An 18,241-nucleotide genomic window follows, 5' to 3' on the forward strand; every position below is an offset into this window, starting at 1 on the left:
CACCGAAATCGAATCAGTTCATCCTTGAGTACAAGTGAATGTTTCTACCAAATTTGAAGAAATTCCCTCAAGGTGTTCTTGATTTATTGACGGACGGAGCGATGGCCGCCCTGAAGCCAGGATGCCTCTGGGCGTGGAGACATTAAAAGTATCTTGAATCACTAATTAACGCAGCCGACAGACGATCCCGTCTCCCGACACAGACCAGGATATTAGGCTGTTATTAGAGTCTTTGTGCAGAGGCTCGGTGGACGTGCGGTGACTCATGTTCACCTCCTGAATGGAGCAGCAGCCTGCGGAGCCGCCACGTGAACGCGCTCTCTTACATTACATTTGCATTTCCGCTGCAGCAGCAGGTTTCAGGTGCGCAGCGGCGTGTTCAGAGACTCCACAGGTTCCAACGCACACACAGCGAGGCTGGGAGGAGGAGGAAACCTCAACGTCTTTCATTCCGTCCCACAGACGCAGTTTGAAAATCTCCATTTCCACAAATATGACAGTATTTTGTGGATCTTGGATCAAAAGCTTTGCTCTGTCTTTTCGGTGTGTTTATCATAGACTGTATTTGAGTCGCTGCTCTGCCTCGACTCGTCAGGCTTCCGTCTGTCTTTCGCGTTTAAACATTGAGAGGAGCTTCTCCAAACACGTTCCACAAACACACAGGAACATTATCTTCTTAAATGTAGTTGTATGCTGCAGTATTGAGTTTGAAACGTCTCTTTTTGTGTCTTCTTCTTGGTCCATGTACCATCTGCTAACATGGAGGAGGGAGGGGTTATGACCTATACTGCAGCCAGCCACCAGGGGGCGATCATCACACTTCTGGGGCCTGTCATGCCGTGCATCTCTATTTACAGCCTATGGTTCAGGTCAGGAGAAGTATTTAAAAATTGACTCCTCTACGTATAAGGTTTGACTAATCAGACGAATAACAACGTTTGTGTGTTTGTGTTTGTGTGCGTGCGTGTGTGCGTGCGTGTGTAACCCTCTAATTGAGGACACATGTTGATAGATTAATTAAAGCAATAATTCATTTGACGCGGTGAGTAAAACATGAATAAAGGTCAATATATTAGTCAGCTGCTGCGGCAGATTATTGAACCGCACACACACACAAATATGCTCACACACTTGAGTATACAAACACACACACACACACACACACACACACACACACACACACACACACACACACACACACACACACCACTCCACATGTATAATTTAGTGGAGTGGTAATGTATAATTCAGCCGGACTGCAGGTATCACAGGCGCAACAGCAACAAAAAAAGACCTTTAAATGATTCAAACGCACAAACAGAAACACACAGCGTGTAGAAAGACACACACACACACACACACACACACACACACACACACACACACACACACACACACACACACAGCCCATTCTCTCACGCACACACATTAAAGTTTCAAGGGGTTTATATCGTAGGTTAAACGGAGGTTAGGCGTCGATAACGAGAAGTCTTTTTCGGTCCAGACGTGGCCTTCAATCTGCGGCTGAGGAGATGGACTGAGGGAGGATGGAGAGGAGGAGCCGGAGGTGAATAACGAGCCATAAATGTCAGTGTGATGTTGTTTATGTCACTTTTACGGGCTGCGGGACCGAGAGGAAGCCGAGGACAAGGTCAGGAGGAGGGAGGAGAGCAGGGAAACCGACGAGGAGACGATGACGGGGGATAAAGAAATAAAAAAAAGGCTTGTGTGGGGTAAAAATAGGTTTGAGGTAAAAGACCGAAACTAAAAAAGGTAAAAAAGATGCAGAGTCACACTCGTCAATCAGAGGGAAGTTAAAGGGTCAGTTCATGTCGTCCTTCCCCCTGCTCCTCAAAACAACTCCATCTTCTCCCACGCTTTTAATATCATTCTCTTTCTCCCTCTCATATCCCGCTGATTGCTGTCATTTATCAAAATGTCGCACAAATTGTGTGTCCCTTTAAAACCGGTTCCTCTCTTCCTCCTCCTCCACTTTTCCCTTTCACTTTCTTGTTTTTTCGCTTCGCCCTTAAACTTCAAAATCAACCTCCACTCCACTTCTCTCTAGTTAATTTTCATTCCCTGTCTCTCTCTCCATCTTGACTTTGCTCGACATGAAATAAAAACCGGCGCAAACAGAACGATGCCGTCCTCCTCCCCGCTGCATGTGACTCACTCGTTCTTTCGCTCACTCTATTTCTGTTCTGGTTTCCTCTGTTCCACCTCTGCACCTCGTTCTGGTTTCCTTTCCTTCATGTGTTCGCTCCACCTGCCATGTCAGCTCATAACCACCCGTCTGTCTTTATCGCGTCAACCCTCTTTCATCCCTCCTGCTCTCTCTCTCTCTCTCTCTCTCTCCTACGGGTTTCAGCATCTGATGCGTCCAATCGAAACGCTCAGCCGACTCTCCAGCAACTTGGCCGCAACAAAGAAAAAACGCACTTCCTGAAGAACAGAAATAAACACAACAGCAAGGAAAGTGGAGAGCGCTGTGTTCTTTACTTTAACGTTTGCACTTCTAACAAAGAAAATATATTTACTGAACGTTTAACCTTTAAAACATGAGGGAATAAATATTGTGTATGTGATTTAAGGACATTACAGGTATCTTTGTATTTCCTCCACTACAAATGATGCACAATAGTAGCCGTCACCATTTAGTGTAAGAAATGAGTAAATTTCAATCCAGAGATGCGCAGATTGAAAGATAAGTTCTCGCATGTGAGTGAACTGCATTGAATGTACGTACAACTGCAGCTGTGACTATAAGATCTGACTCTGTCTGCGTGGACGGTATAAACTTAATGGACAGCTCTAATCCGAGCCTCGGGTTTTGTGACATTTACACGATACTGCTTTAATATGTCCGGATGCAGGTGGCGCAGTAGTGAAGCAACAAGGTTATGGGTTTGAAATGTTCTCCTCGTGTAAAACCAGTAGGTGTGAGTGGTTGTTTGTCTCTGTGACGGACAGACGGCCTGTCCGGGCTCTATCCCGCCTCTCATCCAACATCCAGCTGGGGTTGGCTCCAGCCCCCCACGGCCCTCAGAGGATAAGCAAGTAGAGATGAATGATGGATGGAAGGATTCATGATTCCTGACCTCTCTCCGTCTCTGTCTCTCTCTGGGGGGGGGGGGGTTGTCCCAGGTTTTGATACAGCTGATCGTTACACCATCAGACCCCCGGGCGATGTTACTGCAGCATGTGTGTGTTTGTGTGCAGAGACTTAAAAAGCAGGGCAGCGGATTCCCTCCGGAGTTTTCAGTTTCACTCAATAAAACTTCACTTAGAGCCAGTGTGTGTGTGTGTGTGTGTGTGTGTGTGTGTGTGTGTGTGTGTGTGTGTGTTTATCTTGTCGCTGCTCTTTTTCGTCTCAGCTCTAATAAACACTAATGATCCATGTTGACAGAATTCCCATTTTAAAGGCAGCTTTAATTATTAAAGTGCCTGAAGCGGTGCTAACGGATCCGTAAATATAATCTTCCACATGTGAAGAGGCGGCAGGAGATTGTTTTAGGGTCGGACTCGTTCACAACAGCAGGAAAATGTGTGGAGCGTCGAGGCGAGGGGGCGGAGCCTGTAGAGCAGCAGGACGCCGGACGTACGACATCGTCTGTGAACTAGAACGACGCTCACGAGAGCAAATAACTTCGCAAAAGTGAAATTTCTCACGTTGTTGAGGAAAGCGATAAAAAGCTTCTTGTCCCACCGAGTTCAGTCGGGTCGTTTTTGTGCGATTCTGGTGACAAATAAACAAATAAAACACTCAAACAGACACGAGTGGAAACATAATAAAAAAGGTAATAAAGTGTTTTTCCTCTGAGCAGCAGAAGAGGAGCCTGTTTTTAGTTTTACTGGACGTCAAACAAATACAAAGCACGACTCTATTCACCGTGTCCATGGGTTGAGAGTCACAGAAAAGTGTTTCCAATTATATTTCATGAATAAGAATAAAATGACTATTATATATAATCTTTTAAATCACCTTTTTAAAAACTAACCATTACCTATTGTATTACCTTGTCTGTTTTATTATTACATTATTTGTGATTTTTTTTTAATGCAGCATTTTAAACGTTTTATTTCTGTATCTTTTTAACCCCTGATCTTATTTCCCTCAGTCCTAAAAAGTTTGAATCCTCTTTCAACCATGTTTTCAAAAGTGCTGAATAAATAAAGTTTAAATTAATTTGTAGAGTATATGATCTGTGATGTCATGGTAAATAAATAAAACTAGATAACAGGGGTCTGGCACAAATAACTTGGTTAGATGAGTGAAACATCACAGTCTCATATAATCTTCTCTATTTGTATAATTTCACATTTTATTTTCACCAACTTCTGTCGCTCCTCATTCTGTCGTTTGTATTTCCTCTCCTCCTCACATCTTTACTCGTTCCTCTCCCGCTTCTCTCCTTCGACACGCGCTCACTCATTTCTAAGTTATATATATTCATGAGAACTACCTCTGTGACAGGGCGCTACACGCAGTTCATTACTTCCTGTGTGTCAAACAGCCAATCAGAGAGTTTATTTAGGGTTTAAAGGCCCCGGGCATGATGGGTAACCCGAGGCGTGTGTGTGTGTGTGTGTGTGTGTGTGTGTGTGTGTGTGTGTGTGTGTGTGTGTGTGTGTGTGTGTGTGTGTGTGTGTGTGTGTGTGTGTGTGTTCAAGTCAGAACCACTGAGTCGTAACCTGACGTTACCTCGGTGTTATGTAACTCCTCACACTTTTATCTCCCCTCCTCCGTCCCCCTATTCTCTCGCTTCATCTCTTTCTATTCAGTTTATCACAGGAAAGGCTGATGGTCGGATCGATAACCATGAAACATCGACAGGGAGGAGAGGAGAGAGAGGAGAGGAGAGAGGAGAGAGGAGAGAGGAGAGAGAGGAGGAGAAAAATTTGAGAACAGGACAGGAAAAAGATGAGAGAAAACAAGATGAGAGGAAAGGAAGGAGGGGGAGGGAGAGGAAACAGGGAAGGAGCTGAGACAAGGAAAGAAAAAGATAGAAGGAGAGATTCCGAAAGAGGAAAGGAAAGAAGGAGGAGAGAGAGAGGAAACGAGAAAAGAAGACAAGAAAAAGAGGGGAGGGAAACAAGATGAGAGGAAAGGAAGGAGGGGGAGGGAGAGGAAACAGGGAAGGAGCTGAGACAAGGAAAGAAAAAGATAGAAGGAGAGATTCCGAAAGAGGAAAGGAAAGAAGGAGGAGAGAGAGAGGAAACGAGAAAAGAAGACAAGAAAAAGAGGGGAGGGAAACAAGAGGAGAAAAGAGGAAAGGAAACTAGAGAGGAGCAGAATGACAGAAGGAGGAGTAGAGAGGAAATGAGAGGAGAAGTTAAAAAGAGAGAGGAAAGAAGGAAAGGAGAGGAAAAGAGGAGGCAAGGAAGGAGAGAAACAAACGAGAGAAGATGAGACGAGAACACAGAAGAGGACAAAAGAGAAAAGATTAGAGGAGAGGAGGAAGAGGAAAGAACAACGAGAGGATGAAGTGATGAGACATGAGGAGACAAGATAACAGGGGAGCGGAAAAGAGGAGAGGGGAATGGGGAGGACAAGAAGAAAAGAGGGGGAGGAGGAAGAGGAGGAGTGGAAGTGATGAGAAGATGGAGGGTCGAGAGGAAGAAGGACAAGCTGAATGGATGAACAGATTTCCCAGGAGACGGAGAAAGAAGGTTAAAAAGAAAAGATGGAGAGAGGGAAGAGAAGAACGAGGAGGTGATGAAGGAGCATGTGGAATGCTGAGCTGGACTGTGTGTGTGTGTGTGTGCATGTGTGTGCATGTGTGTGCATGTGTGTGTGTGACAGGTAGTGTGTATTGATCCCACAGAAACATGGAGAGTGTATCTGAGATGTAATTTGCACTGATCTCACTGGAGACGAGGACGACACACTCTTCACCACACACCCAAAGTATTATCTAATGTGTGTGTGTGTGTGTGTGTGTGTGTGTGTGTGTGTGTGTGTGTGTGTGTGTGTGTGTGTGTGTGTGTGTGTGTGACACCTCGACCTCCATCATACAGAACACACACGGCAAAACAAACATAAAAAAGGAACACACATCCAGACGACAAATCAATGACAAAGGAGAGGAGCTGAGAGGTCGTCCAGAAACAAACAGAACGAGCGAAAGAGGAAAACCAAGAAAGAAGACGAGTGAGAGAGTGAGACAGAGAGAGAGAGAGAGAGAGAGAGAGACATTGAGAATTAATGTGGCGAGAAGGAAAACAACAAAGGGCGAGGAGGCTGTGATATTAAGTGATGGAGAGATGGGGAGGAGGGAGAGAGAGAGTGAAGGGAGAGGATGTGACAGAGCGAGAGAGGTGAGGGAGAGAGGTTTGCAGTTTGTGGAAGGCTTGTGTAAGTGTTCATCAAGGGTCTCCTGAGACGCACACACACACACACACACACACACACACACACACACACACACACACACACACACACACACACTAAAGGTGTCTGGAGAGGCTAATGTGACATCTGTTTGTTTCCCAGCATCTGTTGTTGTCATGGCGTCCAGGGGCCCGTGTGTTCCTGTCTGCGTCCTCCTTCTAACCACGTGCACGTCCTCCGTCTTCACTGTCGCCGATTCTGTGGCCAACGTTCAAAACACCAGCAGCTCCAGAAATTCAAAACGAGACTCGGACGACAAAGCCAGATCCTTTTAATTATACGTTTATCGGACTGAGACATTCAGGGGAGCTGATCTCCGTCATGGCAACAGAATCACTTCCTGTTTGTCAATTAGTCTTCAAAGTAAAAGGTACAAGTTGCTGCGATGCTTTATATCAAGATGAATTCAGAGCTCTTGTACCAGAACATTAGCGATGCAACATGAAAAATGTAAATTCCACATTACAGCGTAAGAACATGGAGTCTCTCTGCAGTCGATACTTAGAGTCGTTCTGTCCATATCTTCTATTATACCTCTCTTCCTCTTCATCCCTTCATCTCTCCCTCTCTAGCTCACCCTCCCTGCCCTCTCCTGTCTTTATATCTCGCCCCTCAACCATCTGAAAGTGTCTTATTAACCGCCAGCAGATCTCTCTCTTCCTCCCTGCTTCCTTCTCAGCTGCTTCTCGCTCCTCACATCTCGTTGCAACCCCTTATTTCCTCTCCCACTTCCCCCCCCCCTCTGCTCGCTCTACATTTGCGAACACGTCTCGTTCCTCCGCCGTCTTCACAGCACCGCGGGATGTTGTGAAAACCGCAGACTTTCTACTTTCCGAGCGAGTCACGCTCAAAGGACTACTCTGCCGGAGCTGCAGCCAATTATACCTCCCAGCAAGGTGTAGTGGATGGCAGCCGTCTCCAGTGCCGGCAGACGCCAGAGAAGCCAGACAGTTGTGCGGGTTCCTCCGAGTATCCATGAGTCATATGGCGAGGAAGCGTGACGGATATTTAATTAGTGTTTTACGATCTGCGGCGCGGTACAGTGAGGAATACTTGAACTTGTGACCGAGCCGTGGAATAATAATAATAAAACGATCCCAGGAGTTTATTTGGATCAAGGAAGAGATGGAAACTATAAAAAAAATCCTGTTTCTGCGAAATTTTCAGCCAAGAAAATCTTTACGAGGTACAACTGTACAGACGACAACCCGGAAATATATGATAGGAGACTCACAGGAAAACCTGCAGCTCAAGCCACATTGAAAGAGGCTGTAATAAATTATTTTGACATTTAAGCAACAAAGCCTGATATTTGCTGGTGAAGACATCTCAGGAACCATCGCCAATTTTATATGTGTATATATTGGCTGATATATCGGTATTGGAAATGTTTTACTCCATAATCCATATTTATCAGGCTGTACTATACAGTGTTTGTGTACATAATATATACAAACACACACACACACACAAACAGATAAATACAATGGACCTAAACATCGTTCCCTGTTCACCACATGTGAGCGTTATCAGAAAATGTCCTGGTCAATAAGACAAAAGTGTTTAAGCTGCAAAATGAACGATTTATCTGAAGCTTTTAGCACAAAGTTAAAATATAAAGTCAATTTATATGCTAATGTGTACAGTCATCTCCTCGTGCGTATTTAATCATCAGCGCTGTCACTGCTACACAAGGGCAAGTAAGCAGCTCTCATCCCGTTGACCTCAAAGTCCCTCCAGACAACACTGCTCCATTCATCCTCCTCTTTCTGACCTTCCTTCCCCCGTCTTTAAGATGCATTTCTTTTTCAAAGTTTTTAACCAACACATCATAACATAACATTGTACACAACATACATTAAATGGCTGTTTTTAACATTCTTATATTTAAAATTTAAAAAAAAGATACAAATATGTTTATATTCCTCGATTCAAGGTTCAAGAACCAAATGTTTTTGATTTAAATGTATTAAAAAAGTTTCCTAAACGGCTGTTTGAGAATAACGAGTGAACTCAGGAGTGTGATGAGGATGACATGTTTTTAAAAATCGCACCCAGCAAAAAAACAAACTTGCTGCAAATTCTTAGAATTTTTGACCCGTGAGGAAAACATGTCACCGCTCCGTCTGGCACTTCCTCCACCTATCGACTCTCCTCAGATCTTTACCGCCGTCACCTCTCGTACTCGAGAGACTGAAACCACTTCAACTCCCGGCACTTATGTCTCCCCCAATCCATCTGCATATCCACCTCTGGCTGCCGTCGTCGCTCCGCTCTGCCCTTTCACTCCCGCTTTCATTCGCCTGGCAGTATCCCTCTGTCTCTGAAAGCTGGAGACAGCAAATGAACAGACAGGCGGACGGACGGCGAGAGACGGAGATCGCCTTGAGGGTTTTCTAACTCTGTTCACTTCTCTAACTCCATCCCATCAAATCGCCATCTCTTTCTCGCTCATGCGCTCCCTCCATCCCTCCATCTCTGCATTTCTTTCTTTCTGTCCCATTAAATCTCTCTTTCACGTTTGCTTGCTTTTTGTATCCGCTCACACTCGTCTCACTCAGTTCCACTCTTCTCCTTCCTGTCCCGTTCATCCTCCCTTCTTATTCATATCTTACCCTTTCACTCACCCTCCCTCTGCTTTCACTCCGTCTGTTCCTCTTGCGTTCGTCCTCTCGCTCTCACTCTCCTGTCACAAGTCCCACGAGGACAGCGAGTCCCTCTAATTGCTCAAATAGGATTTGTTGTAGAGCAGGATCGTGTGTGTCTGTGTTAACTGATAGAACTCGGGCAGAAGGTTCTAGTCAGTTATCTAAAATGCCAACCAACACAAACAGTGATGTAGCTAATGTGCTAAACGTAGCCAACGGTCTTGTTAACATTGCTTTTGATTGTTGTCTCAATTTCACTCCACGCCAGCGTGTTTTCAACCAGGCTCATCGATAACCATCCTCGACGCCAGTGAAGCTGCACATTCATAAATGATATAAACAAGCACACGTTTGAAATGTGCTGTAGTCACAGTTTTCAGCAACACTTTCCTGCACAAACACAACATCGCCGTGGTCTCACAAACAAACAAGTTGCTTTAAAATGTAAGTTTTCTCATTTACCAAAGACAACACAGTAGTTTCAGCTGGATGACTGTTTACTTCTGGTCTTCTCTAAAGAAACATGAGAGTCCCTACCTCTTTTTGGTGATATTTGATGGCCAGTTTGAGTTTGGCCAGGTCGTGGCACTGTCTGGGGTCTAGCTCCTCGCTCTGGTCGTTGTCCCTGTGGTTCAGGATGGTCTCAAGTTCTCTCGAGCTCCTGGCCTGGTCCAGGAGGTCTTTGGCGAATCGTTTGCACTGCTGGGAGAGCTCCTCGTACTCCTGACGAAACTCATTCTCCACCTGAGAGCGGGAAGATGTGATAGGTCAGAGTTCTTAGCCTCAGATTTGTATGGTTCAATGGCCTCCTCTCTCCCGCTCTGGAGAACTGCTGGTTAAAAGCAAAAAGTACACAGTAAATCCGTGGTGCACAGTTCCTAATAATAGCACCAGTAAAGGAAGCCCTAGAGGAAAATCAGTAGCGTATAAACGACTGTTAAATCCACAGAGGACTTAACAGCCCATCAGGTTTAGGATGAGACATCCCTCCAGTAAAGTCCACTTGGGTGTTTGGAGAATCGAGGAGGGCTGAAGATTCGCTGGAGCCTCCTGCAGTCGACCAGCTGGGACAAAGTGGGCGTCTCATTTAATTTGAGGGAAATCTGTATATTTAGGAAATTGACAACCGGCAGAAATCCTGAGTCTCCTGCACCTCTGTACCTTGCTGAGCTCTTTGAGTTCCCAGCCCAGTCTGAAGGCAGTGAGGATGGGATCTTCACTGGACAACGCGATGAGGGAGGGGGAGGCCAGAGCCTTGTAGATGTTGAGTCGAGACCGTGAATGCCGAAGACTGTCAACCTACAGGAGGACGCACGGATAAATGAGAGGACAATAAACTGCATCTTCCAAGTTAATAGATTTGCAGTTTAATCTATAGAATAACAAATAATAGTGAAGCTTTTCCCGTGTCCTCAGTGTGACACTGTGACGAGAAGAGAAGCTGCTGAGAATAAACGATGCCGAGTCATTATGACTCACCTCTGAACTGGAGACGCACTCGACACAGTCACATCGTATCTGGTGAGGTCTGGGAATAGTGACCTACACAAAGAAACAGAACAATACATCATCACAGCCGATATCTAATCAATGACATATAGTTTTATTTATTTATTTAATATTCAGTTATTCTACAAGTCGTCCTAAATAGTTTATTTATTCAATATGATTTATTTGATTCTGTGTCTATGCTCTGTTGCTAATTCAGTAAATATGCTTTCAGATGATATATCGATATTAGCTCCCACAGATTGAGGTGTACACAGTAACTTCTGTATCTCAGCGTCATCACCTTCCGCTGAACGAGCAGCTTGATGATCTCGTAGTTGTTGGTGTGAGCAGCGAGCATGATGGGAGTTATGTCGGGGGTGAACTCTGAAAACTGGCTGTCCATCATCAGCGAGGGAACCTGGAGAAGAACAAGGAAGAAGAATAAAGCTCCCCCATTGATGCGACACGTGGATGACACTGATGGATTCTGGTCTCTAATCATAAAATCTCAGTTTTAATATTGTTTGTGAAACCTCCTCATTAGTGCGGCAGTGAAACAACCGATAGGAAACAGGAAGAACTCAAAGCACAAGACAAATTAGCAGCAGGATGAATCCAATTAAACTCACTTGAGTCAGAATGAAACAAATTAAATAAGCACAATAAAACTGGAAAACACGTTTGCTGCTGCGGAGCTTTATTTATCTGCTGCAAGGCTCGTGATGTGTCTCACTGATACGAGTCTGAACAGGTGGAAACCAGGGTTATCCCTCATGTAGAAGGAAGATACACTCGTCCTCTTTACAACATATAAAGCAATCAAAACATTTGATATTGACACAAACACAGAAACACACGTGCATGCACACTCGATTGCCAGACATCAGAAGAAGGAGTGATAGGAGCAGACTTGAGGAAGAGGAGTGAACGAGGGAGGAGGAGGAGGAGGAGGGAGGAGTGGAGCAAACACGTGTGGACTCTCTTTCATCTCTCAGAGGGAGGATGAAGCCGAGTGCTTCTCCTCATCTCATCTTCTCTCTGCCGCTATCTCCTCCTTCACCTCCTCCTTCATCTCCTCCTTCACCTCCTCAGCTCCTCTACCCCCAGTCTTTCATCCTCTCTTCGTCATGTCTCTCTTCCACCTCCCTCCCTCCCTCCTTCCCTGCCAAAGCCTTTTTCATCTGGTCTCTCTTATTTTTTGCAGGAGAGATAAGGGGTGTGAAAACATCTGTCACCAACGAATCACCCAATGATTAAAGACACACACACACACACACACACACACACACACACACACACACACACACACACACACACACACACACACACACACACACACACACACACACACACACACACACACACACACGTACATATAAACAAATACAGAGAAACATGATCTATTTACAGTAGTTTGAGTTGAATTTGTTTATATTTTGGGGATTTCTCATGTGAAAAGAGGAAACTACGCCTTCAGATCTCGAACCGGTCCTGAGATTGGGTCTCACTGGTGTGATTAGCGTTTCCTGAGAGTCCGAATCAATAAAGGTTTTCAATAATAATCAATAAAGTTTCAGCTGTAGCACAAAGTCACAAATGAAAACACAGAAAATTTAAATTACACTAGAAGGCACCAACGCTAACGTCTCGTCTCGCCATAAGGAAACAAACAAACAAACGCAGGTAAATAAAATACAAAAATGACACTGTGTCACTGTACAAAAACACACACGTTTCATAAATTCACATTTACAGACACACTGATGAAAGTACACACACACAGACACACACACACACACACACACTTAAATCCTTTTTCCACACACTTCACACATCAAAAGAAAAGTGAGAGAGGGAGTCTGCGGAACACATCCTCATCTGCATATCTCTCACTCTCTCAACGTTACTCTTCCTCCCTCCATCACTTCTTCTCCTGACCTACTACTGACAACATCTCTCTCTCTCTCTCTGCTTATCTCCCTCCCTCGTTCAAACAAACTCTCCTCTCTTGGTTTTCAAAGGCTCTGGACAAAAAACGTTAAGTTTTACTTTTGTACACGACCCAGAGGCGTTTTTTTAACACTACTGCGGATACCCCTCCATTTTGAAAACAAAGCTCCGTCCACATGACTTCAATTCACAAAATATCTCCATCAAGATGAGAACATAATACAAACACAGCAAAAACTACAAGCTCAGACGTCTGTGCTGTTTGGATTCGACTCGTTTTCATGCAGCGATTAAAGTAAATATTGACTGAAGTGATATTTGAAAGGTCTACAGAGATGAGTGCTGCTGTTTGATTTTAAACGTCATAAAAAGAACAAAATCAAGAGTTAGATTTCAAAGCCACCATGATTTTCTGTTAGTTAAAAGTTGTGTGGCTGCTGTTCCTCTGTGTGTTTGTTATATTTCTTTTGGACAGACTGCAGCACGAGAAAGAAAAACGATAGAAAAAAGTGTTTAGTGTCTTTAATTATAAAAATGATGAGCACAAATCCACGGGAGGACCTGCAGCTCCATCGCCCGCCTATTGAAAACAAAAGGATTAATGATTTTTCTCTCAACGTGGAGGTGAAAGAAAACAGAAACACAGCGAGAACAAATTTGTCCCCGTCCTCGTCCAGCTGAGAGCAGACCAAGAAAAACCTTCCCACAATCCTCCGCTTCGTCCAAGGGTTGGTTGCCATGGCGCCGTGGCACCTCACAGCCTCAGACGGTCCAAACATTTATGTAAAATAAGACATCTCTGTTTCTCTTTCATTTAAAAATATCTCCTTCTTCCCAATCCCCCCCCCCTCTCTCCTCTGATCTCCTTTCTTGTCCAGAGTCTACCATCCTCTCTCTCTCTCTCTCTCTCTCTCTCTCTTTCTCTCTCCTCCTCGAGCATCTTCAACAACTTCAAGTTAACCGAACTGTGCAACATGTTTTTCCTCTCTCTCTCTCTCTCCTCTCTCATTCTGTCTCACACACAGACACACAGACACACACACACACACACACGCTGTCTGTCTGTCTCTAAATCCTGTTTCACAGTTTGTCTATACAACGAGCTGTTTAATTTCCCTCCTCAGCAGAATCTCAATGAATAAATGTGCTGCTCATTCCCCCCCACACCACACAATAAAATATGGAAAGTACACACACACGGTCATGCATGAATGCGCCTGAATGCCATAAATTAACATACGTCCATGAATCCATTTCTCTCTCTCATTTGTTTAAACACAGACGTCCACACAAACACACACACACACACACACACACACACACACACCTGTTTCTCGCCGCTGGGCCTCCTGTGCGACAGCAGCAACTCCACGGCGCCCACCACCTCCTTCCTGATGGCGTAGAGCAGCGCGTCGCCCGTGTGGATGCCGTGGTCGAGCAGCAGCTCCATGATCTCCAGGTTCTCGTTCTCGATGGCGATGAGGAGCGCGCTGCGGCCCAGCGGGTCCAGACAGTTCACGTCCATGTTGTAGTAGACCTCCGCCTCCCGGAGGGCGTGTTTGACCCCCGCATAGTCGCCTGGAGAGAGAGAGGGGGGGGACGTTTTCTACCTGGACTTGATCCTTTCACCAGATTCCAGAAAACTACCATAACAATGACATCATCATGACCCATAGCAGGACCATGTATGTGTGTTTATGTTCTTTAGTGTCACAAAAAGCAGACAGAGGTGCAATAACACTACTGCTGCCGTCCACCAGGGGGCGATCGAGACACTTTGGCTTCACTTTTGGGAGCCGTGATGTCGTCCGTCTTCATTTAGAGTCTGTGATAAAGATGGACGACGTGACGGCTCCACTCGACAGTCACTGATGAACCAGATGGGCCACGTCCACACGAGCATGTTTCAGTTTTAAAACCTATCACTGTTGCTATGGTTACACCTGGCGTTGACATTTGTTTTCAGCATCTGAAACTGAATCAGACGGACGATATATTTCTTCTAACTTTCGTCATGTGAGTCCAAACACTATAATAAAATATGATTTTGAAAACGTACTGACATGAAGGTGAGACTGTTCCTTTCTAATTTGGCTCAAGCTGAGCAGCACTTAACAGGAAGTGGCGTGACTGGAATCGGTCGTGATGCTTCAGCAGCGTCCGAGCGTCTTAGGTTGAGAGCATCAGGAAAACGAAGGAGTGGAAAGAAGTGATGGAGACAAAGATAAAGAGACAGGTGTGTGTTTGTACCTTTCTCCACAGCGGTGAGGTACGCCCTCTCCTCTGTAGACAGCTCCACCTCAGCCCGCACGATCTGCAGGGGGATGCGGTCGCGGTACGGCGAATACGTCGCCTGCACATCCAGAGGAAGAACAACAAAACGACAACATGACACCGGTTACATGTCTCCTGAATCAACACTGACCCAGTTAGAGGAGAAGGAAGGTGCTGAGAGTTTCTGTTTCCTCCTTCACAGAGGTCAGGGTTCACAGTGTTTTTGTCTGAGACGACGAGCAGTTAAAAACAGTTTAAACAAACTTTTCAAACTGCTCATTTTGTGCAGCTAATGGCCTGAAACTGTAAATGTTTTACTCTCACTGTCAAGAGGCAAATATTTCTCTGTTTATCTGCAAGAAGAAAGTGTAACTCAGTCGGCTTCACAGGCGGAGGTGTCGTTTTTCATGCAGCGCTGGATATTTTATAAACCCTTCAAGAGGCCGAGGCGCCACCATCCGTCATCGCCTCCGAGCCGAGAGACGCACCGGTCGCACCCGAGAACATGAATCATGGCGGCGGAGTAACCGTGAAGTTACAGTGAGGAACGTCGGAGGGTGACGGTGACACGCTCACGGCTGATTTCATCTCGCAGCGACGGGGGAAAACAACGGAGTGATGGATGGAGCCGCACGTTTCTCACTGTGTCTTAAGACTTTGTGTTTGTGCCTGCGTGGGATTCATGCAAGATCATGCGATAAACCTGATGTGTGTGTGCATGTGTGTGTGTGTGTGTGCATGTGTGTGTGTGTGTGTGTGTGTTTGTGGCACTCACCTTCTTGTAGTACAACTGTGTCATGGGATTCATCTGGCCTGTCAGGAGAAAAACGGGAAAAGAGAGGAAGAGTTACGACTCAGTGAGTAGAAGTGAGAAGGATAAACTCATATGAGGTCACGGTGATAACGTCCTAAACACCGACACCAGACGCTCGTGTTCGTGAGCAGCCCGCTCTCGCCCCACGTTCACCATCTCACTGGCCGATGACAGATATGCTAATGTCACAAATGTGGGTCAGGACTCGGTCTGACACTGGGAACTGAACCTGTTACCGCAGCCGAGACACCGATCTGCATTTTTAACACGGCTGTAATTGGTTCGGGAGGAATAAACGCTGACGGAGCACAGAGATATTTTTAGACGAAGAATTAAAAAACACACACACACAGTCTGCAGCCTCCTGTTTCTGTTTGGAGGACGTGAATAATGTGAATGGGCCTGATTCTGCAGCAGTGGGGGGGTTCTACAGTGTGACTGTCCCAGAGCATTTTTTATTCCCGAGAAATCAGTTAAAATATCAAAAGATATGTCTCCTGACAACTGGTTCCCACTCGGTAACTCTTAATAGTTTGGTCTCAGTCCAGTCGTCTGCAGGTCACTGGAGGTCGCTCCGCCTGTAAATCCACTTGCTTGCAAATGAATCAGCTAAATGAAAATGGCAGCTCATTACAGAAAGGTCAGACACATACAAGATGGCGGGGGATCGCAGTTTATCCTCCCGTCTCTTCCTCCGTGGTTAATCGAGTTTAATCAGCTTCATTATTGCTGAAGGAAGTTGCCCGGAAGTCGGTCGAACACGTTTTTGGGGGAACGACTGTGATCAAACCTCTGATGACGTTTCTCCTTCCGGGCGCCGTGGAAACAGCCTGTGTCAGCTCAGTGGGTATTTTCAGTTCACTTGACGATTCGTGGAAGTGGAGGCGTTCGCTTGTCTGTCAGCTGCTGATGAACAGAGTCTCTGACAGCCAAGACGTCTCCGTTCTTCCTTCTTACAACCTGTGATTTACACGACAACAGTGTCACAGGAGCGTCACACATTAAACCTCTCAGTTCGGACCACGACAGCCGTCCGTCCTCCGTCAGCAGCGGAAAACATTCAGCTCCTGACTAAACTGAGAAGTGTGAAGGTCTGAACCAAACCAGGGCTGAAGGAGTCCTGGTTGCAGATTTGTGATTTCTTGCAGAGCTTCTCTTTAAGTGCATTGTTTTCACCGAGCTGCTGACGCTGCAGCAGAGAAACACTTGTTTATTGAACATTAAGGTAAAATAAATTGATTAAGCCGTTAAAAACAAATCCTGCAGGTTTCAGCAAATAAAAAAAATGGCTTTGTTTCTTTCCTGCTGATAATTTAGTCTCCCCTTCTTTCCTTTTTCTTTTTTTTAACTCTTCTGATCTCAGGATTGAAACCATGGACTCGTCCTGCACTGGACTGTTCACAGAAGGGGAAGTGACGGGCATCAGCTCACAGCCGAGGGTCTGTCGACGCCTAAATTACGTGGACGAGATTAAATTACGTGGATGAGATTAATCCTGCGGTGGCGCGTTGCTGGAATGCAGATGCATTTGAGAATCTGCGTAGCGAGGGAGGATTTATGCTGACGGCTTTACAATGCTCCACTGACTGTGGCTACAGCAATGCAGATAAACTCGCTGCTTGGCTCCTATCTCACCCCATCGCTCCCTCTCACCAGGTTCCTCAGCAGCCGGGACTTTCTCTTTTACTTCACCTTACATTTCTCTACGGCTCATTTTTTTCCACATCAATCCTTCATTTCCCTGCCGCCTGTTCACTGTTGAACGCTCCCGATCTGCCCTCATCGCTCCTCTTCCACCTGCATTTAGTGAACGTATCCGTCACTCACACGCTCCTCTCCTCCTCCTCCTTATCTCTCCTCCTCAGAAATCTCTCTCTCTCCGGCCTCGACGTCCTCGTCTTTCACTTCCTGCATGTTTGAGATTTTCTGCTCTATTTTCTGTCTCTCGTGTCTATTCCCTGAAACAAAAATTAACTCCATCTTGAACTTGCTCCTCATAATTCTCCTCTTCCCCCTCTTTCCATCTCATTGCCTCCTCTTCCCGTCTTGTTTTCCTCTCGGCTGCAGTCGAGGTTGCTCTCTCCACATCTGTCTCTCTCCCTCTCTCTCTCTCTCTCCTCCTGCATTTTTCAAACGTCGGTGGTTGTTCACAGTGACTGTCGAGAGTATCAGAACGACATCATCACACTGAATCCTACTAAATAAATAAATCACACATCGCAGAAGGTCATTTGCACCTGAAGCTGTTTTCAGTCATGAACTAAAGTCCCGACATGTTCCTGAATTGTTCTGGAGGTTCTGGATGTGAGAACAAATGTGTGAGGCAGTTGCTCTGGACATTATTCTGGAACTTTTCCTGCAGCCCCCTGGTAAAATGTCTGGAAAATGTCAAAGTGAGTCCATGAGAGAAAACAGAAAGGAAAATGTCGCAAGTGGAAATTAGTCTCACGTCCGTTTGTATATTTTCCGTTTTGATTTGTTGTCTCGTGCTTTTATTGTTGATTCCAAACGGATCTTTCTTTGTATTCACTCGTATTGATTTAATGAGAATGGTGCAAAGGCGTCACGTTTCTTTTTTTACCATTTTGTAATGTTTTATCCTCCAGGAGAGACTGAACTGACGATCTGATAATAATCATTAGCTGCAGAACTTCATTTACAGCAGGAAGA

At 45.4% G+C, this 18,241-nt stretch overlaps 1 protein-coding gene across 1 annotated transcript in view; it reads right to left on the reverse strand.

The window, feature by feature from the left end:
- The window catches only part of trpc5a (transient receptor potential cation channel, subfamily C, member 5a), a 67,089-nt gene that overhangs the window by 23,088 nt on the left and 25,760 nt on the right, over positions 1–18,241 (reverse strand). Inside the window, exons 2-8 of the mRNA XM_047339003.1 lie at positions 15,533–15,570; positions 14,734–14,836; positions 13,811–14,061; positions 10,835–10,951; positions 10,522–10,584; positions 10,204–10,341; positions 9,580–9,786 (exon numbers count right to left, since the gene is read on the reverse strand). Of these exons, the coding sequence (XP_047194959.1) occupies positions 9,580–9,786; positions 10,204–10,341; positions 10,522–10,584; positions 10,835–10,951; positions 13,811–14,061; positions 14,734–14,836; positions 15,533–15,565 (912 nt within the window). The 5' untranslated portion in view covers positions 15,566–15,570. The remainder of the gene's footprint in view (positions 1–9,579; positions 9,787–10,203; positions 10,342–10,521; positions 10,585–10,834; positions 10,952–13,810; positions 14,062–14,733; positions 14,837–15,532; positions 15,571–18,241) is intronic.

This window comes from Hippoglossus stenolepis, chromosome 23 (genome assembly GCF_022539355.2).
Source record: "Hippoglossus stenolepis isolate QCI-W04-F060 chromosome 23, HSTE1.2, whole genome shotgun sequence".
NCBI classification, from domain to species: Eukaryota; Metazoa; Chordata; class Actinopteri; order Pleuronectiformes; family Pleuronectidae; genus Hippoglossus; species Hippoglossus stenolepis.